This window comes from Coturnix japonica, chromosome 4 (genome assembly GCF_001577835.2).
Source record: "Coturnix japonica isolate 7356 chromosome 4, Coturnix japonica 2.1, whole genome shotgun sequence".
NCBI lineage: Eukaryota > Metazoa > Chordata > Aves > Galliformes > Phasianidae > Coturnix > Coturnix japonica.
In genome coordinates, this window is record NC_029519.1 from 27,255,899 (window position 1) to 27,283,751 (window position 27,853).

A 27,853-nucleotide genomic window follows, 5' to 3' on the forward strand; every position below is an offset into this window, starting at 1 on the left:
AAAGCCCCCCAACACAACCGCTACCATTACAGACAAGGATAGAAATGCAGTTTATGTGCTTTTTAAGTCAGTTTTCCAGCTTGCCTATGTACTGCCTGCTGAGTACGTACATACAATCCCACTGCTATTTACAGGTAGTTCTGTCAGCAGAACTAAACCACACATCTAATAATATCATTGCAACAATTTCAAATACATAAATATATTTAGAAAGAAGTTGAAAACACAAACATTTATTTCAATTAGGAGTTTTATACATCACATGCATCTGGAAAGAAATCATAACTATCACGCAGGCTTCCTGATAAAGGGTGTGCAATCACCTCTGATGCTAATATTTACAGAGATATAAAAATATACACAACACTTAATTTTACAGAGCAGAGCTGAGTGAACACTGCACACTGCACTCTGAGTTTGGATAACGAAAAGTCCCAACTGGAAGAGCAACAGCAACACTGCAAGAGATCGTTATAAGGGTCTGAAAAAACAGCATCAGATCTCCGATACAGTGTGAAAATATAAGGCAGAAGCCATTTTCTTCTGAAGTGAGGGGAAGAGCAGAACGCAGACTGTCCATCTTGCTTTTAAAAAGTAGTTCCGACAATGAGTTGTACATGCAAAACATACATTTGCATCAACAGTGCAATAACAAAAAGAATACTGAACAGTAGCTCAACCATAGAAACCTAAAGAAAAGTAACGTACTTTTATGCATCTCTTCTCACAAAATATCTAGGATTTGTCAGTGCATTAGTGTTAAAGTGGCATTAAAAAACTTCTGCTACTGTAACAGATGCAGAATTATCTTGGAAATGCATAGCATCTACATTGTATTGTCTCTGTCATTGTTTAGTTGGCATAGGCACCATTCTACTCACACCAGCATTAATAACTCTTGGTGGAAACAGCCATTCTTACCAAGTCATACACGGCTACTCCTGACTGCTCGTTTCTGATTTCCTCAAATAAATGCTTTTTTAAGATTCAAAAATATACCCTATGAATATTAAAAGAACTATATACAACATACCTAAGACACTGTTTGTTAGCTGGCTGCCGTACACATAACACACAGAAGAGAAACATTCAAGTTTGACAGATTTTTGAGATGAAAGGCCTTTGGGTTGGAAGCATATCAAAGACAACAGTGCAGTAGGCTGAGAATCCCTTTAGCTCAGTTCAGAACTAAGGCATTGTATGTTAAAATATATTTGGTGCAATGTTACCGTCAATTTGAGAATCGAGATCACATCAAATGCTGTAATTTGTCACCCTAGTAATCATATATCTCCATCTTGCGTCACAAAATCAAACCTTTGTGGAAAAAATTCAAACACTAAACCTATATTGTTTTGTTTTTTCTAATCTGACATTGAGGAAAAAAACAAAATCACTAAGCCAACCAAACCGCAGTCTCCACTAAACAAAATGAAAGGAGCTCAAATTCTCATAGTCTTTACTCACCAAAATTTCATTATATCCTTGGACTTTAACTAAAGGGAACTACTAAGGTTTTAGACTCCTACCTCAAATTACCTTTTGCATTTGAAGGTTTTCAATTATCCATTCATTCTATGCTTGATGTCCCCTCTGATTATCTCCCAGTGCTGCTCTTCTCCTGTCATTCCTATATGGCCTACCTCTAAAGTTTCGCTGGTACTGGTTGCCTTCATCTCTGCTTCTGCCAGGCGGTCCTTTCCAAGCTTCCTCATTTCTAGGGAACTGGTATCCTCCCCTACTAGAATAACCCCATTCCATTCTCGGCCTTCTGCCTCCTCCATAAGTCTGGTTATAAAACTGCTTGGATCTACCGCTTCTCAGCATATCAGAAACTTCATTCTCATCTTCAGAGCTCTCTTCCCTCATTCTCTGTGCCCTGTTTTCTGGCTGATTATCAGCACCCTTGGAATCTCTAACTTTATCAGTCTTATCCTTACGACTGTGAACAGTATTTTTCAGTTCATTTTTTGGAGGTTCTGCCAATGGCAGCGTGGTGTTGGGCACCACTATCTGCCTCTCAACCCCCTGTACTTGCGTAGAGCGATTCTGCAGCCCAGCTGCTGCCTGCTTAGCAGGAGAGGCTGAAATACAAGTCTGCTCCAACTGAGGTGCTCTAGCTGAAGTTTCTTTGGGGGCACTGCATTCGCTGCTCGCACCAGCCACAGGGAACGGTATGGTGTGTGAGCTACTGCTGCTGTTAGTCTTCTGAAGCTGTTCTACACAGTTCAGCGCAGGAACTGGAGCACTGCATTCTTTAGCCACAAACATGTTTGCAGATGTGCTAGTTGTCGCCTCTTTGTCCTCAGGTGCCATGACAACATTAGGTCTTGCTACTGAATTTTCAATGAAGCCCTGAACTGGGTACCCATACCAGAAGTGAGGAAAGAAAGGAGGTGCTATTGGAACAGCACCTAGAAAGTGACCGTGTCCAAAAGATGGTTGTGGGAATAAGTTTTTCCCCCTCATGGGCTCTTCATAGTTTGCATGAAGGGCTTGCACTGAATTGTCCGATTCGACACGGAGCTGTCCTTGACTTTCTGACACCTGAGCTGCAGGTACAATCAGTGGCAGTGATGGCGACCTGCTGTCAACCTGTGCCATTTGACCATTCGATCTGGTCTCACTCTGAATAGCAAAGTGCCTGTTTGGTTGCACAGTCTCATTTTCAATCTGAGTCGGTGGAGCCTCCTGGAACCAGGGATTGTGCGGATACACGGGGAGGGACATGTTTGGGTACATTCGACAAGCAGCTAAATAGGCCTGGTGCAGAGGGTACAGGTAAGAATGAGGTGCCCACATGGGACAGCTGTATGCCTGCAAGATAGGAAGAAACAAGAACTTGGTCTTTTGAATGTGCAGACAGACAAGCAGCACACAGGTCACTTATCATTATGAAATAGATTTTTCTTTCTAGCAACTGCTCTTAGTTCTTAAGAATTTCTGGGCTTTCAGCACGATGTTCTCTGTTGTTTTTCTTCCACATACAGTTGAAATAGGGATCAGTTATGATCTGGCACAATCTAGAGCATGTCATCTGTAGGAACAGTCCCTGGAGCAAACTGTCCTGAAAGCCTGCCCACACCCCTTTCATGGGAACTAGTCTGCACCAGCAGCTGGAGGGGTGTAGGCATCAGGACGACCTGGAAGGTGGGTGCCAGGCCTACCACACTATTTGGTCCCTGAAGAGCAAAACCATCAGTCACAGTACTTTGACCAGTAGATGGTGCTGAAAGCCCAAAATGACAGGTTATATCCTAAATAATACAATAAATAATACAAATAATAAATAATACAAAGCACAGTTCCAAATAGACGTAGGTTTCAAAACCAAACTGCTATAATACTTTAAATACACTGCAGTGACACTAACGACTTAGGCATTCTGCAGTGAACAAAAAGCCTTGCATTAGGCACATGGCTATCAAATCTATATTTACTTGGTAACTTGTGCTGAACATCGCCCTCAACCTGAGCAGGTTGTCGGCATAGACAAGCAGTTACCTAAAACAGTCTCCACAGGAAAATATAAGCCAGGTATTTTTACTACAGTGGTTTTGTCAGTACACAGATTATCAAAGGCAGAGGACTGTTTGTCTTCTAGTAGTTGCTGCTTCTAGAAGAATGTATATGCAAACACATACTGGTTCACCTGCACATTTGTAAAGCACAGTTTCTGTGGACTGCATATAACCATGTTTGAAGCAGACAGATCATTGTTGAACTGTCAGGATTCCAGTTAATAGAAGGCAAAATACAAAACGTATTTCAAATCTAAGGATACATTTGAAGTACATAGTTGCAGCAGCCCATCTTCTACACTGTAATTACCACCAAACACAAGGAAATGTTATGGAATAACAAATACAGAAACATGCAAATTTGAAGGGTTACCTTCACTCCAAGATTGAAGAAGAATCTAAGAATATTCTTATCTGTAAACAGAAGAAAAAAAAAATAATGATGAAAACTTCCATCTGATCCAAAAATCCATCTTTACTTCAAGTTACTTTTCAGTAGAGAAACACAAATACTACGTTGTTGCTTGTATGACATTGATGGACTTATTGTTTTTTCTATTTTAAGAGTTTTTTCACGAGTTTCTTTTGGGCCACAGTAAAGTAACTGCTACACAACCACAATTTAAATCTCAGCTTTAGTAGCTCATGGAACTGAAATTTACTTGTTAGAGGAACAGTTCAGTAAATGGAAACCACCGTGAAGACACAGTGTGATCTTTATGAACACATTCTATATTTTAAGTATGCTGAAACCTGCCTCCTCACAGACCAGGAAACGCTGGGAACAGGGAAACGCTGAATAACTCCCAATGTTTTGATTACAGCAGAAAATCTGTTAGGTACATTAAAGGAAGAAGCTCTCAATAGAAAAACCTATCAATTCACAAAACACAGAACCATAAAGTGGTAACCACTTAAAATAACAGCAACATCAACATGAACAATATAAATCAAAGACTTATAACTCTATGCAATATCCCCTCCCACCCTTTATATCCTGAAATGATAACAATTAGATCTTTGGTCCTATTGTTTGCCTACACCAAAAGAAGTCTTTTGTTTAAAAAAAAAAAAAAATAGAAAAGAAAAAAGAAAAAAAGAAAACCTATCAGGAAAAAAGGAATCAAATACAGACCCTCCAGATTCTTACCTTTAGGTAAGTCCTCCCCATTGCTGCACAGGGAGTAAGAGGGTGCAATGGCTCTTTCTCCCTTTTCACTTAGAGGGAATCCAGGATATAGTGGATCCTGATAAGGATTCAGAGTCTGAGGCAAAGGCATTAAAGGCTGGTTAACTGCTTGTATCGACACAGGAACTCCAGCAACTGGAGCAGATGTTACCTGAGCCTGTGATACAATAGAGTCAGGTCCCGTTGCTGGGGCTGGCATCAACGAAGAAGCAGGTATTTGGGCTGGAATACCTGGAGGCAAACACATTTCTGAATTGATTACATATCAACTACATCAGATTACAAGGGAAAGTGATAGAGAAAAATACAGTTTAAAAACAGAGACAAAGAAACAGAAAAGGTATTCTGGAAAGGATAAGTGGAAATGGAGAGTCGGTAAATAATAAACAAAAGGAAGATTTGATTAAATGTAGAGAATAGTTCTTTTCAGAAAGAAGTGAAATGGGTAAGTTTTCTAGAAATAGCTCAACCCTTCCCATATTTATTTAAAAATAATTATGAACACCAAAAGGAAATAGAAGGAGGAAAAAAAGGCAGGAACTGAGGCTTATTTGTGAATTTTCGCAATTCTCATTCAGACTCACTAATGCAGAATCTGAGCAATACAACTCCATAACGACATGGTCAAGTACAACAGGGTTATTTTGGTAATTAAAGTATCATGTGAACATGCTAGGACAACTCTAAGGATAGTTCATGTACAGAAACAACAGCTGAAAGAATATAGCACTTGACCTAATGAACAATACTGAATTTTATCTAACCTAACTCCATGTACCAGGAAGCAAGCACAGCATAAGAAAAGGCATTAAATTAGCTCTATTCCAAAGTCAGCTGAGTTTCAAATGGAACTCAGCAGCTCCAAACCCAAGGCAAGTCTGCAGCAAATCAGAAACTTATTACATGAGACACAATACAAAACACACAACAATCTTCCATCTGCTGACCCCACTAAGCAGATCTTTAGAATAAGCACCCCTCAAAACTCAGAGGTGTCTCATTCAGGGAAAATACAGAGAGCTGAGTACACATTCCTCTTCCACCTTCAGATAGGAGTCACATGATCTATACACACACGTGTAATCAAAGATCCACTATAACTCTCATCAGTTCTGAGCAGTGAGTAAATTGCATTCCCACAGGTGACTGCCTACAGGACGTGAAGTTACAAGAAACAAGGATTTCCTGTAGGTATTTTCAATTCAGCAAGACAGTTAAAACTAATTAGTTTCTGTTATACATGAATATTTCACCAAACCTGCTGGTCCGTAGGTTGTTGGCTCACTTGGCCAAGCTGGCACAATGGCTGGTACAGAAGGCACTGTTGGAGGCAAATGCACCTCAGAAAAGACTGGTGATGGTGTTGGAGTTACACTTGGTAAGCATTCTGCCGCTTTCTATAAAGACAAAAAGATCACATTAATTTTTTCTAAATCAGCATTGTTAGTGAGCCCTATCACGTCTGACTGCTACAAGAAAAGGCTTAATTATTAACAAATACTGGAAAGGGTGTCACCAGCACAACAGCAAAATATCAATTAGCAACAAATCAATTTGTTTTTTTTAATGTATGCAACTTGAAGTGAAAAGCATGATTAAATTAGACTATTATAAAATATAATATATATAATTATAACTATTATATAATGTATATATTATATATTTTATATATATAATAACCTCTTCCTCAGAAGAGGAAGGATATACTACATTTCTATCAAGAGCAGTTCTTTCAAGTTCTTTACTTTGGATATAACAGGTACTTAACTCTACAAAGGCAATTCTAACACTACCACCATAAAAAGGACTGCATAATAGAAAGGACTGCATAGTTAAAAACCATTATTACAACATATACATGGCTGTAACCAAGCTCTCCTTTGCCTGAAGTCTCCTGGCTGGAAAACACTGAAATCAAGTAAATATTCCTTACTTGTTCAGCAAGAGCTGGAGAATCTGTTTTTACTTGTTCCAAAGGAGATGAAGCTTTTGGACAACTCTCATCTTGACTCTTCCTCTAAAGCAAAGTTAGAGATAGACAAACACAGCTAGTCTAATAATACAATTTGTGTTTCAAAGAAGCATTCAAAAATATTAAAGCAGACTACATACAAAGTGGGCTAAGATCCAGTCACTGTTATATTAGTGTAACATTTTGCCCATCGGAAGGACAGCAAAGAATAAAAGCCAACAAGAGGCCACAAATCTTCACTTCAGTGATTATAATCCGTTAGCACAGTAGCTATTAGCAAACATCAAATCTTCTATGGTCCCAATGTACTGAGAGTACAGACTATACTAAGCAATTACAAATCCAGGTTTTGTAAAAGCTTGATAGTGGAAACTCAGATTGTTAAGAAAATCTGTAAGTATCTGTGACAGGGGCTGAGGAAAGCTGATGGCAACACGTGCCTCAAATCTTGAAAGTATTTCACTAAAAGCTGTAAAGCAGCAGCAGCAACCACAGCTATAAAGGCAGCTATTGATCTGATAATCACATATCAGAGAAGCAGTAACATTAAAAGAAAAAAAAAATAATATTTGGTCTTGTCTTTGAGATTACCTCAGATGAATTTGGCTCAAGCTTCTGATTTAAGTGGATCTGCCTGGAATTTGACTCTGTAACACCAAGACATAACCTAGTAAATGAACCATGACACCATTTATGGCTATCACAACTTAAGCCAGTTAAAATTTGTCTTTCCCAAGTTAAGCCTTCAAAACCAAACCTACCTCATCACACAATACTTCAGAATTCAAATGTCACTAAATATCAAATGACCAGTTAGAGCAGTAACAGAACAGCTAGTTTAAATCTGGGTGTTCAGACTTCTACAGGAGTTCTTGTTTGTTTTAAAAATCAATGCTTGTAAACCATTTTAGTGAGGCCTGAGGGAAGCAGTAAAGAAAATGGAACTCTCTTCTCAGTTTAAAGGCACATCATTCATCCTAAATCCCTAATGACCTTAATCAAAGTGAAAATGTCCTGACCTGCATTTGTATATTCAAATATTAAGAGATGGCTGAGTGTAGAAGGTTTTACTGGTTCAAAAGATCTAGAAAGTTTTCAGACAGATGCAGAAAATTTAATTCCTTGAGCACAGGCAAATGATCGGTGAGGGGAGAGCCTGCTGAAGAACATCATGGCATAATCTTCATCTGGTATGATCTGTATAGACTTTTTATGTTCTAGCTTTGGTTCATTCTGTCTCACACTGCTTGTCAACTGAATTCATGCACATGAGTTTAACATACGCTGCTAAACAGATGCTTTTTTTCTTTTAAACCTCAGTGTGTGTACCATCGTTCTAACACCTAGACAACAGTGCAAATAAAACCAGTATTGATTATAACTACTACAAAATCCCTACTACAAACAGGAACCCCAATATACCGAGAAGTAATTGTTTATTCCTGTAGAAGTTTCCATCTAGTTTCATAAGCAATGAATCCAAAACATTACAAAAAATAAAAAAGACAACATGCCATACATTTCAACTAAATCCATCCAAAGCATCCTCTGCACACACATTCTTTTTGGCATCGCATATGAAGCAAGCTTTAGGGTGTTTTTTAGTAATGAAAAAATAGGTACCATCAGTCCTTGTTAGATCACTTGAGAAGGTACTTGATGTTCTAACAGGAATGGCACAAGTACCATAAATACACAACAATGACTTTTCCCATAGATAAGGGAACAAAACAAAAAAAAATGTAAGAAGGGAACAGCTTCTAAGAGAAGGCCTGAGTTTGAGTTTTACCTCGTCAAAGAAGGAAAAAGAAACAACAGAGAAGAAGCTAAGAGCAAGTTCAGTGTTCAGTCATAGCAAAACTGACAGGACAACAATTTAAAACACCATTGGCTGCATTTAACAAAGACTGATTAAGTACCTACTTACAGCTACGGCTTTTGTCTATTACTGACACATTCCTCTTCCTCACATAAGAGTAAAAGCTTAGAGTCAATGCAAAGGAGTTAGGGTGCGTTTAAAATACTTGGGGAAGGAACCCAAGCAAGTTTTGACTGTGTGACAGCTCTAACAGGAACATGTTTGGTTTTCTGGTGGTGTTTTTTTTTGTGTCACCTCTTCTGCACAGTCTTTTCTCTCCTTTCCAATACCACTGTGTGCTAATACTTCATATCACATGTATTATTTTAACTGGTTTTCTCTTATCCTACCTCAGTTAGGCACTCATAGTATTTCTCTCACTAGCACTTTCTGCTATACTCATAGCATTTCAACAGTATCTAATTTAATTCAAGAACAGAGATTTTCATGTTCCCAATTTCTCTTTTACTGCAAAAAATCCCATCAAGAAACCTACTTCTCTCAGCCACATTCACAAACCTTGACCTTAGCTTAGTTGAGAGCTATTATGCAGAATAATTTTCTTATCATTATCTAAACTGACTGAATCTTGAATAAAGTCTGAAACTGGTAATAAATAAAAGGAAAACAAGACTTGATCTGAATTTTTTTTAATTTTTTTTTTACCTTTATCTTTCTGCTCTTCCATCTCTGCTGTCCACTTGCTGTTTCTTTTCTCATTATTTGAGACCTTTTTTGGATTATCCACAGTCTGTGTAGCAGCCTGACACACTGACTGATTCTAAAGAAATTGACAAAAGCAGAAACAAATATATCTTAGAAGCTCAGTGACACTTTGCTGTCATCTGGTATGACACTATTAGGCCTTCGTGACAGATACATTTATTTCAGAAACACACAGAAGGAAGAAGGAGAAAAGCAGTCGTCATCAGAATCAGATTCATTTACCCTTTCATTTATTGCTAAATTTTGCTTTAAAAGCACTCATGTAATTAGTTTACATGACAAACTAGAACTGCTTCACTTGAGGAATTTCTACTTTAAATTGTATCCTTTTATCTACAGGATCTGTTTATTCCCTCGATGTGCAGAGACTGGTCCACTTTAAAGAAAACCCACATCAGCAGAACAATCCATTAAATCTAAAGGCTACAATCTTCCCTCAGACACTGAGGAATCTACTGAAGTCATCTCCGTTCCACCACAGAAAAAAGAGTAAGTCTAACACAAAGCATCTGTATTACTATCACACCAGGCAAGTTCTCAGGAGAAGAAAAGTCACCTCTAAATAAAACATTTTTATGTGAACAGAATCAGAAAAGGCACCTAGAAGTCCGTAATATTAAATTAAGCACCACAGTGCAATTTTAGTGAGCTTTTTTTCATTATTAAACTGAACTTCAGAGAAAGTTTCATCCTCGCATAAGATTTAATCTCACTATTTGAAAAAACGCAATGGGTGAGTAACTCTAGGGGAGCATAAAGCACTCCAAACACCAGAAGAAAAATCAAGACAGAAGCCCATGGCTTCAGAAGCTCATATTTCTACTGAATTCATGCACCTAAAAACTATCTAATGTGGATATTAATTATTCACAAAGCAAGCTACTAACCATATGCTTCATACTGAACACATATTGTAGATTTACACATTGCTATGAAGAAAGTGAACGTGAAGAAAACACCTCTAACAACAACACAAAAACAGCAAATCAATAGTCACTAGTTAACGGTTCATGGACAGGTGTGGAGAATGAGTTAATCAATTACAACAACAGAAAAAAAAACCAACAAACACATACATTGGATAGGGCAGGAAAAGCTTGCTCATCCCTCTGCTGGATCTCATAAAGAGAACGGGACTCTTCTATTGCCTGCTTCTCCCTGCGTTCCTCTGGAGATAGGCCAAAGTAGTTAGAGTCTCTCCCACCATGGTTAAGATCCTCAGTTCTCTCACGGTCTGGTTTCCTGTCAGCAAAAAGATAAAACATCTCATCAAAGTATCAAGCACAATATAAACTCATAGTTTAGAAAAGCAGAAAGCATGTACTTATTAAGCAGAACTGCTTCTGTGATTCTATATATACTAAAAACCTTCCCACCTATTGCAGTTACCCACATGCAAAAAAATTTAAGGAAATGAAGGTAGGTTTTTTTTTTGCCTTCTGAAAACTGAGCAGCCCCATAACAGCATTGACAGCTGTACGAGAGAAAAAAGCACTAAGCAAAGGACATTTCTGTAAACACAGAAGAAAATTCATAGTTTTCAAAACATGAAGCAGCACTACGCAAAATCAACACTTCTGTTGGAGCCTTCTGAACTATTTAGCTAAACCTTTCGAGATACTGCTGCATTTGGGTTAAAGGAATAGGTGCTCAAAATATTGTATGTGACAGTCTCCAAAGACAACCCAGCCTCACTTACTCTACAAGAAGTTACAAGAGAAGGTACAAATGAGTAACAGAACAGACCATTAAGAGTTGAGATGTATACAAATACAAGTCTTATAAGATAAAAACAGAGTGGCAACAGTGAAAATAAACTCAGCTGCTGCTGCAGGACAAATAAAAAATGGCCACGACTAACAAATGCAGGCAAAAGAGCGTTCTTATTCATACTTCACGTGATCAGTCATAATAAGTTGCAGTCCTCTTTAACAGGGAGAAGCCAAGGGAAGATCTTAGCTATGCCCAAGATCTACATCCAACCAGAAGAAAAAGCAACATCCACCTTCCAAGAAGAAACTACATTTTCAAGCACAGCCCTTCCCAGGGAAATGTTGTCATACAAGAAAAAAAATATAAAAATAAACTGAAAGTAGAAGCTCACGATAGCAACAATTTTGAAACAGCTCTGGCAATGAAAAAAATCATCTCCTGTGCTGATGCATATTTATAAGGACTCAAAATACTTCCTAGGAATTCAGCAGCAACATGCGTCAAGAGAACGACAAAAGCACCTAAACAGGAACTAGCATTCCAAGAAGCGTAGCTAGGGTTCAAGATAAGGAAAATGTTATCTGTTGTTTTACCTTACAGCTTGGGAAGAATTCCTGCCAGGAGCTTTTTGCTCACTTGAGGTCTGATGAGGTTGAGGCCCAGAGCATACGAACTGATGCTGCCTGGTTCCCACAGTATGCTGAAGTCGAGGAGGTAGTACTGACTGGGGTTTTATTGACTTGCTCTGATTCTTTGGCCCTCTGCAATCTGCATCTTTGATAAAGAAATCAAGACATAACTCATTATTTTTCATCTCTTTGGGATAAAACATACGACAAAGATTCCAGCACAGAAACACAGGTATAGTCGTCCTACCAGGCTGAGCATTCTGCCCCCACGTCGGGAAAAACTTTTTCATCTTCTTCCCTGGCACAGTGTTCCAGCCCTCCATAGGAGAGGCCTGTGGAAGAGGTTTAAGGCTCTTCAGTGACACAGAATGCCTACAAAACAAGAAAGGATGGAGGGAAAGGGAAAATAACTTCAGACCAGACTTAGGAATACTATGTGTTTATGAAGAATGGTGGATCTTTCCATTTTTGCTAACAATGCATTTAGTGTCCCTGCTTCTTTACTATTATATTCAAGCAATACTTAGAACTTCTTCCCATTTTAAAAAATTTCCTTGTAAAGCAATACAATTTAGCCAGCATTCTACAGCACATAGATGTGCTACAGTAGTTTATTTTCTATTCCCCTGCAGACAGAAAGTACAGCTCAATTCTTGCAGTTTCCAGTTTTCCTATAGAAGGAAATACCATTAGATTAATAGGGATCTTCTTCCTTCCCTTTTTCACCTTGACTGCATTTCCTGTTCCCAAACTACAGAACTACCCAACACACTTCACTGATTTCACTTTTTTTTTACCCCAGAAGAATCACAAAAATTACAGCAGAGCTCACAAAGACAATCAAAAACAAAAATATAAAGGATAGAACCACTCTCTGCACTCCCCCCCCCAAAAAAAACCCACAAATAACCACCATCACCAGTTTTGAACAGTTAAGTTGTCCTGAGGTACAGTGAAGAGCCTCCACTTACCTAAAAGACAATTTGTTTGAAATCAGGTGGACCTACTCAACCAATAGTGAAATTAAGCAAACTGATGTGCCTTTTCACATGGAAAGCTTGCCACAAATCTAGCATCTGATTATCGATCACAACAAGCAACACTTAAACAGGAAAGTGGTAATCCATTTAGAATTGGAGCTTCTGCAAGCAACGCTATTAGGATTATTTATTTTTTTTTTAAATACGTAATGCTGATATGGTCACTGATTTACTGCACAAGTAATATACAGAACACAACGCACTAAAGAAAATATGAGACTGCGGTGACAATCACTGTGCAACTCTCCTCCTTAGTTTATTTAACATATTGTTTCCTTAGAAATGTTTCAGCAGAGCTGCTTCAGGTAAAGCAGCAGGTGCCCGTGCTGAAACCAATTCTGAACCAAAATAATGCTTTGGCACTCTTTCCCAGAAGAAATTAAGCACTTACTTTGCTCCAAGCTCTTCTACAAATACAACAACTGGCCCATTCTCAGAGCAAACCTCTTGAATATGGGCATTATAAAATTTCCCATTATGGTCTAAGCGCACCTATGGAAAAATAAATAGAAAGATTAAAAATAAAACAAAACAAAGAGCCTAAGCTTCACAGAAGAATGAGAGAAAACAAATCCTTAAACCATTAGTAATATTAAAAATAGATCTTGTCCTCTGGGCAACAGAAGAGCTGAGAAATAAGAGCACATCAACCAGTTAATGCATCAAAAACCAAATCTTCAATCAACGTAATTTCTTAAAAAACACATACACCACAGAAAACATTCCAGGTATCTCTGCTTTCTGAAATATGGCTTTCAAAACTTCACAAAATAGTTTACAAGTAGACAGTCCATCCAGAATCTTCAGCTCTAATGAAGACACTGTCTCAGAATAAATTCCATATTACTTACTTTACATTTATCTCCAATTGAGTATTGCATGCCAGCAGCAATAGAAAAATCTTGTTTTTGCTGATCTGTAAATACATTAGTAGTAACATACTGTTAGTTTAAATACACTAAAAGAGTGACTTCATTGATACAGTTAAACTAAAAAGCAGTTGTCCAGACCCTCAATCTACACACAGACACATAAGAGGAAGAAAGCTGCCTAAAAAGAAACCACCATTCACATCACAGCTCAAAAAGGCTCTGCTTCCCATCTCAGCTTGCAATAGATGGAACTTTAAGTATGCAGTTACTTACCCCATTTGGATTGTAGCCAAACATCATATTCAACGTTTCTGTAAACTGATGGATTGAGTGATTTAAGAACTTTCTTAGGCAGAAACAGGGTGGGATTTCCACCGCTCTTAAGGTGCTGCATGAAACAGAATGAAGTGTTAAAGTGGTCAATTAAACAGAAGTTTACACTTACAGATTTTTAAATCACAGCATTGAGACTCTAAACTTAAATACAAAAGAACCAAAAATACATAAAGCATAGGAAAGCTTTGAAAAATTAATTCAAATGGTGTTCTTTTAACCATACCAGAACAAAATAAAGAAATAAACAGCAGTACAAAGGACACTATCCATCCACAATGAAAGCAAACATCACTTTTCAAGGAACCAAGTAGATTTTAAAACAGTACACGTGTACAAGCAGAAATTCAAGATTATATCATGAACACTGACCAAAAAAAGAAAAAAAAAAAAATCAGAATACAAGTTAACAGAAGAAAAACTAAATCTTCAATACCTTGCTGCCAGAAAGAGACTTTAATCCATTCATATCACCAACTGTTGCAGCTTTACTTCTACAGAAGAAGAGAAGGAACAGTGACAGTATATTATTACAGTATATTATTAATAAGGACTAAGCAAGAAATGTCTTGGAAGCTGATAAAAATACTGAGGCTACCACTGTCTTCATATTTTTCGGCACTGAACATACCACGCAGCATCTTCGTCTCTTATGATGAAAAAGCTAAGTCTAAAACACGCTTTACATTTCTATACCACACAAGGCTGAAACTAAGATTTCATTTTTAAAGGACAAGTTTTAGGAAGCCTGTCTTACACTAAGACGCAGCTATCAGTTTATAAAATAAATAAATAAAGAAGGGTGGCAAGGGAAAAAAATTCCTCTAAAATGTTGCAGTTACCTAAGAAAAACAGAGCGAAAGAAGCCATCGGAAATAAATCACATCATAACCCACTAGTTAACAGGATCAGGAACTGTAACTCACTCCATTTTTCTACCCCTGACATTAATAGAAGTTTTAGGCAATCGTCAGTATTAACTTCTCCCACAACAGAATAGCTGCTTACATCTCAAAATATCGTAACTGCAAAGTTAATATTTCTAAAATGAAAAAACTTCCAGAAACCTCAGTGAAGAAACAAACAAACAAAAAAAAACTTAAGAATTAATACACTGAGCAAAATTTTTGTAATTGAAATTAAGCAGGTCAAGATTCACACCTACTAGGTCTTGCATCACCAACATCAAATGAGATAGTCTCAAGTGAGTATGTGACATCCACTAACAAAGGTGCTACAGAGGTTAGCAGCCCATTTGCTTATGAATCCAGCGATAGAGGACAATGTCATTGCACATGCAGCTCAGGAAAGCTCTAACATCAGAAAGGAATAGAGAAGTTTTCTACACTGACATTTACCTACAAAACTGTTCCCCTACACAGAAATACGTCATATTTTATTTGGAAATGTTTCCTATTATTCCCACCCCACCCCAAAGAAGAAAGAAAACTAATGTCTTCCCCAAAACTTAGTATTCTCTTTCTGTGAATTTCCATCAACACCACAGAATCACATGGGCAGGAAGGGACCTCTGGAGATCACCAAGTCCACCCCTCTCCTAAAGCAGACTCCCTACATTACTAGTAGGGGAGTGAGGTAACCAATTCTCACGAAGTTTACCATGCCACACTGACAATTCTCCCCAGGAATTATTCTGCTTTAGACAGGAAGAGGGACATGTTCCAATGGCAGCATTCCAATAAGTAATGACACCTAAAGGTAGGTTGCAGGAAAAACACACAAACTAGGTCTTTAGTTACAGTAAAGATCACACAAGTAATTCTTTCGTAGTTCTAACCCTTCCTCTTTGTTTCTCCTCATAAATTCTTAAATGTTTTCAACCCTGTTAATTTCTGCTACGTGCAAGAAATTCACAGATTTCATTTAACATGTATTTGTCTACATGCATGTTATGGTAAGTTCTAAATCCATTTACCTGTAGTTGTCATCCTCTGAATCTGAAGCAGAAAATTCACTGCTACCATTATTTTCCTCTGTCACACCAGCAGCACTAAGTTCTGATATAATTTTCTTTACATCTGTACCAAACACCTTCTCATACAGCAACTCATAAAGAAGAGCTGAGGAAGAGGACAAGAAAGCGGTAGAACAAGATCAGTTATGAGGTAAATGAAATTTTACACCACCATTACAGCAGAGTTTGAAGTCACTTCAAAGTAAATAAGCATGAACTGAAACAGTGAAGTTGTTACAAGTCAAAACAGCTGTAGCTGCTATAGTTTAACCTGTATGCATTAAGCAACTAGCAATCAGACCTTCTGACAGGAAAACTGGGCCTTAGTCTTGCAACTCTGTATATGGACAGGAATTTCGCTATGAATAAGAATCCCTGTATGGGATGCCAAGGGACCCATTGAAACTGGCTGGAATCTTTGGGCATTACTCCACTCTGGTAACAAAAGCAGTAACTCACATAGACAGTTATCTTTTGCATACGCAACTCCCATGATTTCTGCAGAAGCTGCACATGCAAGGATAATTTTTAAATTAACTACTTCAATAACATCATCTGAAATACAAAATTAAAACCCAAATGCTGACCAAACAATTCAATAGATTATAAATCAGTACACCAACATTTTCTGCTCATATCACAGCACCCAGATAAAGAGAGGCAGGTAAGTGTTCCCCTCTGGGTAGTTAATTTGCAGCCACGCTTCAAGAATCAAGGCACAGAAAGAATCATACAATCACTGACAATCAAATGAAAATTAAGCTCTAACAGAATGTTAATAAATATCCAGTCAGAGCCTCTTCCCTTTAACTGAAGCCTGGATTATCATTTGCAGTAAAAATGCATACTTTTAGCTAACAACAAAATACTTACACTGGCACAGAGCAGCCCTTTCTGAGTACTCAATGGGATACACAATATCATAGTGGTTTCCATTTGAAAAGCACAGCAATACCTACAAAACAAACAAAAAACCCCATGTATTCTAGGTTTTGCCTCTCACTCAAACAGTACCGTTAAACTCAAATCATCTCTCACTACATCTCAGGATCTCAAAATAACAATAAAACAACCCAAAAATTTAGTGGATGCCTTTTAAACAAAAAAAAAAAGTTGGCTAGGAGTCAAAAAATAAGGCCAACACAACTATGAGGCGGCATCAGTTGTAAACTGATTTCTACAGAATTTTAAGCTAAGAAGATGCACTGCACAAATACAGACCAGCTATTTAAAATGAACTACACGTATTAACAGAATAGTTGTCTTAAATAGGTACAGAACAAATGGTTCAAATTGAATTATCTCAATGTTTGTGTTGACTAATAAAACTAGTTATATTACTTGTTGTTAATTGAAGCAGCTTTCATTCAGATTTCACTATACACATATATATACACACACATGCACAAATATTAGTGTTATTTTAACCTTATCAGAAAAGCCATTTTCAGTCACGTGTGAAGGAGAAGCATTTGGTTCCCGATATATTATGAAATCTTTCCTGTAGGGAGAAAAAAAAAGACTATTTAAGAGTTCATGTTAACAATCAATAAGAAGAGGAATATTCAAGCTGTCATTCTTTCCCTATACCTCCATCACCTTTTTCCCAGAGCTTCTAAGCTGCCCTTTCAATGGAAGCCAGACATCTCAAAAGGAAGTGTAGCAGTCACACACACAATGCAAGTAAAGGTAAGTTTTGGGGCAATTTCCTGCACTTAGCACTCACTTAAGTACCTGAAAGTAAAATTTAACTAGTTTGTTTCTTCTCTCTTATCAACCATCTCATCGTGAGTCAAAATACAAAACAGTCATTAATTTACAGTTAGGATTTTGAAATAATGGATTTTCTAAATGGTTTATAAACAGTAAGATGCTGTACATTGCTCACTTCTTTGCACAGAAATTACAAAAAAGTAATATAAAACGATATGCTGAATATCTATAAGAAAAATATATGGTATTTTGTAAGTAAAGATTAACATGTAATATTATATTTACTTCAAACAAATCTGTAAAACCTTTCATCACCAAGAGGAGCATCTGTCTAGACACAAACACTAAAACACTCAAGTTTAGCTCAGGCTGTGGTTGCCCTATTTTGTCTACACTGACAGAAGAGAAAAAGGAAAACGTACACAGAAATGAGAATAAAAGATGCCACAGTAAACTTGGAAGCCTTACCCAGCTTCACACTGGGGGAAATACCAGAATGACTTTCTAACACAGCCCACAATATTCATTCCACCAACCCAATCCAGAGCATCTGAGCCAAAGCAATTAAGAAATGGGCACAGATCACAGCTTAGTAACAGGGCTACTATCTAAACCTTCATGAGAAATAGGGAGAAATGCAGTTTTAACAGAAAGAAGATGATGTACATTGTTATTAAAAACACAAACCACATGACACTACCCACAACTGCATCACACAGGTGACAAGAATGACAAACTGTTACTCAAACTCCAGGTTAAATGTCATTTTGAAAGCTCACTTCTCAATTCTTATTTAATACCTTGACAACTGCAGTCTTCCAAACGTATTTGAAATTTTCTGGAGAACTAAGATACGACATACAATTCCATCCTTGGTATTCCAACTGATTAACTAACAAAGCAACTGAACTGACATCAATAAAACATACTTAAGAGTTGTCTTACTTGTACATAAGTGAAAGGGCACTTATTTCAACTTGTCCAACCCATTCCTGTATTTGGGAAAAAAAAAGAAACAATCAAACACACAAATATTGTACCTCATAGATACAGAAAAGCAGGTAATTGCTGTCAAATATAATTCTATCAACACTGAGTCTGGGGTTCAACCAAGGTAATTTGATTGTATTCAACGACCTTTTGAAATAGCAGTTGTTCCAGTAAGGTTCAGAGACAGAAATTGGAGGCTTTTTTGTCCTAAGTAGAAACTGATCTGTGCAAAACCTGAGAACTTAAAACAATGGAAAATGGCATAATTTACCATTTGGTACAGCATAGAGCCTCATTATCCGAGTAACAATGCTGTATGATTAAAAACCCTTGGAAAAGCAAAGACAAAAGAAGGGGTTCAACATCTGCTTTTCTCCCTTCCTCCATATGTTTTGAAAGTTGAAAAGAAAAAAAAAAAGACATCTGATGAGTTGTTTTCACCAGGGATGTTGTAATTGCAGGAGAAAAACAACCTGCTTTTATTTTGGCTGGGAACATGTGTAAATACACTTTGGAAAACCCATGTGGTTCTTTTGTTTTCCTTCTACATGATGTACTAGATAGCTCTCCTTTTTCCTCACTTTATACAAGTTGTTATCTCCCTAACTTTAAAAATGAAAATATTTATGCACCACATCAGCATCTCTGTAACAGAAACCTATGGCTACTGTATGTAATGTCCCATATGTCAGTAGCTCTCTTTTCATCACCTAAATCTTCAGAGCTTTACTTAAAGCAGTCTTAAAGAAAAAGCTGATCATGCTGCCTTTTTTTTTTCTTTTTTTTTTTTTCATTTTTAGAGGCTTCAAAAATTTGGATACAATGTGAGGAAGCAAAACATTAAAATGGAAACAAAATCCCCAAAATATTTTATACTTTACAAAAGAGCATGTACATGTGTACACGGGTCACTTCTGAAAGTAATGCCTCCTATTCACTTCCATGGATACTATAGGAAGTACAAAGAGCACAATAACACTAACTGATAGAGCAAATTCTCAGGTACAACATAGGACAATATTTTCAACATAGTCCCCACCATTAGCTATGTATTTTGACCAATGATGAAAAACATCCTGCATTCTGTACTTGTAAAAATCCACACCAGTGAAAGTACCCCACTGTCATCACTGCTAAAACACACCACCCACTGCCTCACTGCACTCATATCCACTGTTTGGTCTCCATAAGCATTCAGCAAGCACTGATGAAGGTCAATGGATGCCATTTTCCCCTGCATGGAGGAATTCAAGGACAACCCTTTGCTTCTTCATACCCACTTCTATGTCAGCAGCCATTTTGTCAGACTGCCCCTCTGCTGCCGCCCGTCACACAGCAACAACATGGAACGGGATACTGGTGGGAGGGTTCACCCTCTACTGCTGTACCACCAACATCTGCCTCTGATGTCATGGGCCAACTTAATAAAATGCGAGGCACTACTTTCAGAGCAGCCTTCACGTATTCAGAAAACACAAAATCCCTTAAACTCAGTCAAAAATACTTGCAAGAAAACAGTCCCAATTATCAATCAAGGTAAGAACTACTTTCTATTATTAGCCAAGATTACTGTACCTGTGGATTTTCCAAACATTTTAAATATTCTTCAAATGGCCCCTCTATGAACTGTATTAAAAGAAAAAAGAAAGTTAATTTTAGTAGCGTAGCATATGAATTCCCCCAACCTATGGCCAACTGTACCAATGGCAACATACCACAAGAAACTTACAAGTACCCAGCCCACAAAGCACTCACAGTCACATAAAACTATTTAGTTTTAAAGGGGGGGGAAAGAAAAAAAAAGTCAAACGTGTCTGCATTCTAGGAAACAGTCACATAAACAGCTTTTGGAGATCTCACACAATGAAAACAAAAAACAAACAAGAAAACCCAGTAGCCAATGAAGAATCCAGTAGAAGAGATGCTGTCAAATAGATGCTTATGGCACACACAGCATCACAAAGCAAAGTATGTGTGAGCTTATTCAAGTATCTTGTTGTAAGAAACTGGCAGCAATCGGACAGAAATGGAGTCACATTCTGTAGCACCTGTACACTATGCAGGAAAGTCAAGAAGTTTTTTGCCTTTTCTGTATCATTTCAAATAAAGTACTTTTACTTTTGGTGTACGAATGCTGAAATAAAAACAGACAACTCTGTAAGCAATAAGCTAAGAATATAATCCCTCAGCTGCACTTAACATGCACAGTGAGCAAAATTGCTTTTGTCAACACTATGGAGAGAGATGCTGCAGAAACAGTCACATTAACTTCCGCCTTCCGGCCATGCTGGCCAACAGAGAAGCTATATTTAAAAATTGCTATTTAGAGTCAAGCTGCTTAATTTCACTAAAATTTAGATCCACGGAGGCTAAAAATAAAGAAGTAGTCCCCATTGTGAACTCAAGACACAGGCAGATATAATCTGCCCAGACAGATTAAGAAACAAGGCAGTAAGAATAACAGAATGGAATTGTGATATTAAAAGCTCTGCTTCAGCAATTTCAAAGCAGACTTGACAGTATGGTTCATAAAAAACATCAAGAAGCCTGGCTAACACCACTTCATAGACAGAAAACACGAAGTATAATAAGAGACATGAGAAGCAAAAGTTATCAGCAGAGCTGTAGTGAATTATCTGACAGAAAAGAAACACTAGGAAACAAGAACAGATAAAAATACCTCAACCTTGTACACAAAACACCTACTCTGAAAAGCACTCTTCCCCCCCCATACCCCCCCAGAGAAGCTCTTCAGAAGAACCACTGAGGCAGTTAGAGGAGATCACATCACTTGGGCCAAGTCAGAGGAAAAAACCCAAAACAGCGAAATCTTACAAACACAGAGACTAAAAGTTGGGAGGAGAAAGACAAAAGCAGCAAAAGCCACTAGGGCTGAAAATGAAGCACCTCAACTGAGATGACAGAACTGGGGAGGAGAAACTACATCCATTTACAAGAAGGACTGCATTTTGAAGAACTTTACAATATCACACAGAAACAAGTTTAAGGAATCAGTTTTGGAATAAAAGGATCATAGAATTGGCAGCAGTGGGAGAAAAAAGAGGAAAAAATAGGAAGAAGGATCTAAGAGTTGCAAAGTCATGAGAGGGACTGGGCATAAACAAATCCAATTGCCCTGGCAAACACAAGCAGGTGAGTCAGTCCTGCATCCTCTTGGCGAGACTCACTCTAATTTGCTTAAATCTTTCCTGATGATTTGCACATCACTAACATGGATCGTTTCCATTGCAGGGCATTTTGTCAGAAGTTACAGTATATGTATGTACTGATCTCCTTTTCCTTGCTGAGCCAATGTGTATCAAAGACAGCCTTTTTATTGGTGCCTGGGTAATTTTTAACAGAGAAAAAGAGATGCAAGCAATAATCCTCTAGTAAGAACTGCTCACATATACTCCTACTATGTCTCATCCTGGACATTAGTTAGACAGTGTTACACTAAAACATAAAACTGTTTATAACTGTTCTTTTAAGAGCAACTAAAAATAGGTTTAACAATTGTAGCACTGATGACCTTGGCCAACTATAAACCAATATCTAAACGTTATTTTATATCCACGGCTGATGGAGAATTTTGTTACAGATGTTTAGGAAAGAGGTGGGGGAATCACTGTGGCAACGTATAATAAATTGCAGACTTTGAAACAAGTTCCACTCACCTCATCAGAGAAATCGCTCATATACAGTAAAAGCAATTAATTAGAAAACTAAGAATATTTTGTGGGTTTTATTACGTTAGACATCGTTCTAATGTAAAATTCAGATTTCAACAGTCTGCTGCAGACTGCAGAGTTGTAAAATGCTTTATTTTGTTTAGTTTCTTTAAAGGAACACTGAAGCTTCCACTCCTTCCCACTCATATCTGCCCAAACAGCACACAGGTCTTTCTCCTGGCCTCTGAAAACAAGTCACTACCACATACATGTCAGTTGAGCAAAGGGCGCTCATTTTAAAAAGCATCAACTAGAATATAGCTACAGTCAATCTTCTCAAATGATACAGTTCAGGAAAGAAAAAAGAATAAAGGCAGATTTTTACTAAATGGCCACAAATCAAACAGAAATACTTACTGCTTCAAACTTCTCCCTATGTTTCCGAAGATAGTCCACACAAGCCATCCTAACATCAATATGCCGAGACTGCGAGTGCAACACCTGCCAAAGGGAGAAATGAAAACAAGTGAGACCTGTGCTGCTGATTTTTGATAACTTCATAAATAGTGACTGTATTCCACACACAGCCTTAGAGATAGCTGAACTTTATTTTTAGGGATATTTCAAATGTTTACATATTCAATAACAACACCTTTAGCCTCAGCTACATATCTAAAATAACTGCAGAATTCATGTATTCATTAAATTGAAAAGTTTGATTTTATGTGGACCCATTAACTGAAAGGAGTAGCATCTGTTGTCATTTTTCAACAGAAGGAATTAAATTAGTTAAACTCAGCTTCAACAGGCATGGATGGAGAAACCAGCTACCAGCAAGTATTCTTTAGGAAATGCAACAAAAAGTAACAGACCTCAGGGTCACTTCCCCTTGATTTAAGTGTTAGTTCTGCTGCCAAAGCATTGACTTGGAAGGCAGGAATTCAGATCCCAATGACACCTACACTCTACCTCCTGTTCAGATCTCTACTAGAGAAATATTACTTTCATTGTTGATTCAGAGTTATATCCAACGTAATTCTGTCTCCACTACAATACAAGTAAGTTCTAGCTGATTTAGTCTCTCTTGTAATCCATACACACTTAAACCACTTCCAGACTCACATCTGTTCAACTACTCTGCTTGAACACTAAAGACATTGGGCCAAAACTGCAAATAAACATTATTAACCCTGAATTAGAGAACTCCCATTTAACAAAATAAGAATCAAATGTTAAAAATACAATCAGAAGTTTTTTAAAATAAATAAATAAATAAATAAACATGTTCTATATATACACTGCAGATGGGAGAAACCTTTTAGATACATTAACAAAAAAAGAACAGAATATCAATACATTCTCATCGACAAGTCCCTTGAAACAAAAGAAACTCCTTCTTCAAAACAAGCGTTTGCTCGCCCAAACTCAACATTACAGTGGGGAAAAAAAAAGAATCAATAATAATTTCTTTTAAAAGTGAACCGTGTATAATTAGCACAGGTATTTAAGCTTCTCTCTCAGAGCGAAGCACCAGAGCTCCCACTGCTGTTTGTTTGTACTTAGGACAAGATGACGCTGTCACTTTTTTCTTTAACAGAAACATGGAACGGGGGGAAGGGAACGCACCAGGAAGAAGCAAAGCTAAATTACTCACAGGGCTTTTAAACTCCTTCCACTCGGTTCATTTTCCTGCAGTCCCAATACAAGGCCGCTGCAGCCAAATGCTGCAATCTGGCCAACGCTCCGTGGCAGCATTAAGAGGTCAAAGCTTACAGAGTAACACGTGCTGCGCACACGCTGAACTTCTCTCCCCCCCGTCAAGATGGTGCTATTTTTCTTTTTTTCCCCTTGGCATACAACCTATGTTCGTACGTATCTTAGAAAACACCCGTCCACGTGCTCACAATCGCTTTCTTTAAGCAACTAGTTACCTGCTCGGCCACAGCCCTGAAGAGACACGATCCATCCTTAGCAACCTTCTTCCTGTACAAGCCCTGAGATCTCAAGTAGCAGTCCATGGACGCGGCCGCGGGAGCGTCCGTGCCGCCGGCGCAGCGGCTCTGCTCGCCGCCGCCGGCTTTACCCGCCGCCTCCATGTTCAGTGTTGCGCTCCGCGGGGACAGGCTGCTCCCCTGCTAGCCCCACATGGCAGCACGAGCGCCGCGGAAGGGCAGCAGCGGCCGGCAGGGCCCAGGGACGCCGGAGCGCCGGCACCCGAAGGAGCAGCGGCGAGAGGAAGCGCAGCCGTCGGCCCCGCGTTAGCAACCCGCATGTGGCAGCCGCGGACAGAAACGGGGAAGTTTCACAGCGGGGGCGGGCCGCGGGCACTGCGCGGACACGGGATCCCGGGCCGGCTGCTCCCGATGTGGCGATTCCGAGCGGTCCCGCGGATGCGGAGCTCAGCCGGCCTGCAGGGCAGAAAACAAAAGAGAAACGACATGTGCGAGGAGGGAAGGCGGAGGAGGAGGAGGAAGGGGGGGGGGGGGGGGGGGGGGGGGGGGGGGGGGGGGGGGGGGGGGGGGGGGGGGGGAGCGCAGCCTGCAGTTTATTTTCACTTTCAGCCCGGGCGCTGCTGGGAGCGGTAGTCTCGGAGCAGGAGCGGGCGCAGCTCGGCCCGCACCCCAACAACGCTCGCTGGGGGCTCAGCCGGAACCCGGCGGCCTCCGCTCACACCCTCGGGTGGTTTGTTGTTTCTTTCTTTCCAAGCAGAGGACGGGAAGGTAATAGTTGGAAATGCAGCCACGTGTGAGAAAGGAAGTCAAAGTGGCACAGTTAAAAACAAGCAAACGGCCCACCCACACCGGGATTAAAAAGGGAAAAGCTACTTCTCATCAATACATCCAGCACACTCACACCTCTCTTCTGCGTATCGCCGTTAACAACAGGAAGCTGCTAACGCTGCTTAAATCGCAGCACTACGTTTTGCTCAGCCCTGCAAACAGGCTCTGGTGCACAACACCTGACACTAAAAGAACCCTTCATTTTTCACACTGCTTGTGGAACTTCCCTTGTGGGAAAGCCTGGCACTAGGACCGAGTGTGAGCCATTTCCATTTAGCTCAAATAAACCAACTTTAATGCAAAAAGCAGCGAATACAGAAGCACTCTGGCTGTTACTTTCAGCCAACAGAAATAGGGCCAGCCAGGCCATGAGCTGAGAACTGAGTACAGAATAAATGACTGGATTAACAGAAACTACAAAGCAGGCTGAGTCAGGAGAAAGCTCTATAGCAGCTCCATATAAGCAGCATCCAGCTTCCTTACTGGCAACACTGGGCTTCTATGAGGAGGAGGAGTTACAAAAGAAATCTCAGTAGAGGAGAATAGAAACTGCAAGTGCTGTAAGTGCAGCCCTATGACACCTACAGGACACAAAGGCATGCAGAGATACCTAGGCAGGCTGAAGCATTGGACCCAGGCAGACTTCATGAAGTGCAACAAAGCTCAGTGCAAGGTCTCTTATCTGGGTGGAAGCAACTCCACTGTTGGTACAAGCTGGAGGACTAAAGGACTGAGCAAAGCCCTGCTGGAAAGGATCTGGGGGTACTGGTGGATGGCAAGCTGGACATGAGGCAGTAATGCACCCTACAGCCTAGAACGCCAACTGTGTCCTGGGCTACATCGAAAGCAGCACGGCCAGGAGGTCGGGGGAGGTCCTGCCCCTCTGCTCTGCTATGGCGAGGCCTCACCTGGAGTACTGGGGCCAGATGTGGAGTCCTCAGTACAAGGGAGACATGGACCTGTTACAGCATGTCCAGAGGGCCACAAAAATGATCCAAGGGATGGAACACCATCCCCACAAAGACAGGCTGAGAGAGTTGGGGCTGTTCAGCCTGGAGACCTGAGAGCAGCCATTCAATGTCTTAACAGGGGCTATAAGACAGAAGGGGACAGACTAGGGAGTTCTGCAGGGATAGGACAGGGGGCATGGTTTCAAACTAAAAGAGGGGAGATGTAGATTGAACTTAAGAGGTTTTTTATGATAAGGGTAGTGAAACACCAGAATGGGTTGCCCAGAGAGGTGGCGGATGCCCTATCCCTGGAGACGTTCAAGGTCAGGCTGGACAGATCTCTGTCCTGATCTGTCTGTTTATGTCCCTGTTCATTGCTGGAGAATTGGACCAGATGACCTTAAAAGGTCCCTTCCTACTCAAACAATTAGATGATTCTATGAGCTGTTAGGCAGCCCAGAGACAAGAGGGCTGAGATGGGGACTATGAGGTCTAGTGCCTGGGGGAGTCCCAACTCCTCACCACAAAGTGGGAAAGGCCACCTCATAGAAGCAAGCAGCCAACAGCTGCTATTGCTGGCTCCACTGCTACATCCACAAAGTAAAACTAGCAGGCTCATCCATGCTGGAGTTTGTTCTTAAAAGGAGTCAAGTGATTTGGCAAAATGCTTCTGAGGCCAAGCAGGCTGGTGTCCAGTTACAGTTTATGAAGACTATTCATTTTTTCTCATTCTATTTGTCACACGCAGCATCAGGACTCTGTATTAACATGCTCACAAGTTTGTCTTCTCTAGTATTTGAGCTCCTGACACTGTGACTGTCAGGGCCTGCCAGGGGAACAGCAGATGCCCTGCACCATGCCTGTAAACATGAGGCCACCCCCTATGTGACAGAACAGAACACGGTTTTGGTAAGAAAATGCAGAAAAAAAAGTCACAGAATTGACATCATGCAGCAGTTAATCCCTAAGAAGCCTGCTCACCCTGTGACTGACAGCAGGAGCCCTGACCCGAAGGATTTTCCCCTCATGTACTGCTATAAAAGGAGTCTGCTTCTAGAAAGGTAAGGCTCCCACTGAGGGACTTCAGTGACTTGTAAGGCATGAGGAGAAGCACATCCACCGAAAGCTTAAGTCTCTCAGCGCTCAAGTAAACGCTTCATCAAGGATGGCCCAACTACAGCTCGCTGATAGCCAGAGATCATTAATACTGAGTAATGGCACTAACGCATCCAACCCGCGCTCGTACCGCAGCCCAGCGTCCGCTTCCTCCCTGCACCCCTCAGCGCCCACACCCGAATCAGCTCATGAAGCTGACTCAAGCTACACAACTTTATTTTTCGAACCAGGCCGTGTTTTGGGCTCGTTTCCCGGCCGGCACACCCCCACCCCGCAATGGGGCCCTGCTCGGACCGCTCTCCGCGCGGCACCGTGCACAAGGCCCGCCCGTTCCCGCGTCGGCCCGGGCCCGGCCTCCCTCTCCGCCGCCGTCCCCCCGCCGAAGGGCACGTTGGCAGCCCGTGGGCCCACAGCCTCCCCGCCCTGAGGAACACGCGGCCGAACTCGAGGCCCGCGGCCTGCCCCGGCTGCCCTGCGCTTACCGGTGAAGCGGCGATCGCACCGCCCCCTCCTCTGCCTCCTTCCCTCCCCCGGGCGGTCAGGCTGAGAAGCGGCACTGCCGCCCCCTCCTGGCCCCGCGGCAGCGGAGCGGGCGCTTCAATCTCCCGCGGCGGCCGCGTCGCTGCCCGATGCTGCTCCCGCCGCCAGCCCCGCGCCGCCCTCACCCTCTCGCCTCCGCCGCCTCTCATCACTCCTCGCCGCGCGCGCGTGCCCGCCCACCCCGCTCCCTCCTTCCCTCACCCCCTTTTCCCCCCGCAACGCCGTTGGTTTGTCCCATCGGCCGCACCTGCTCGAGTGCCTGCGG

General features: G+C 40.4%; 1 protein-coding gene across 4 annotated transcripts; it reads right to left on the reverse strand.

The window, feature by feature from the left end:
- Nucleotides 1-205: 205 nt before the first annotated feature.
- Nucleotides 206-27,853, reverse strand: OTUD4 (OTU deubiquitinase 4). 4 transcript variants are annotated; one of them, XM_015861101.2, is made up of 23 exons: nt 27,531-27,667; nt 24,134-24,610; nt 22,620-22,703; nt 20,107-20,157; nt 18,487-18,533; nt 17,257-17,329; nt 16,702-16,783; nt 15,790-15,934; nt 14,290-14,347; nt 13,794-13,908; nt 13,500-13,564; nt 13,040-13,140; nt 11,856-11,980; nt 11,573-11,753; nt 10,343-10,508; nt 9,207-9,321; nt 7,274-7,329; nt 6,644-6,727; nt 5,969-6,107; nt 4,862-4,941; nt 4,672-4,786; nt 3,895-3,935; nt 206-2,817 (listed from the first exon to the last, which is right to left on the reverse strand). In XM_015861101.2, the coding sequence occupies exons 2-23, from the start codon at nt 24,296-24,298 to the stop codon at nt 1,576-1,578; spliced, it is 3,330 nt and encodes a 1,109-aa protein (XP_015716587.1). In that variant the 5' UTR covers nt 24,299-24,610; nt 27,531-27,667; the 3' UTR covers nt 206-1,575. The 4 variants fall into 4 exon arrangements, with proteins under 4 accessions (XP_015716587.1, XP_015716586.1, XP_015716585.1 ...); XM_015861100.2 differs by lacking the exon at nt 27,531-27,667 and adding an exon at nt 27,836-27,853 and having other exon boundaries at nt 4,672-4,941; XM_015861099.2 differs by lacking the exon at nt 27,531-27,667 and adding an exon at nt 27,714-27,736 and having other exon boundaries at nt 4,672-4,941.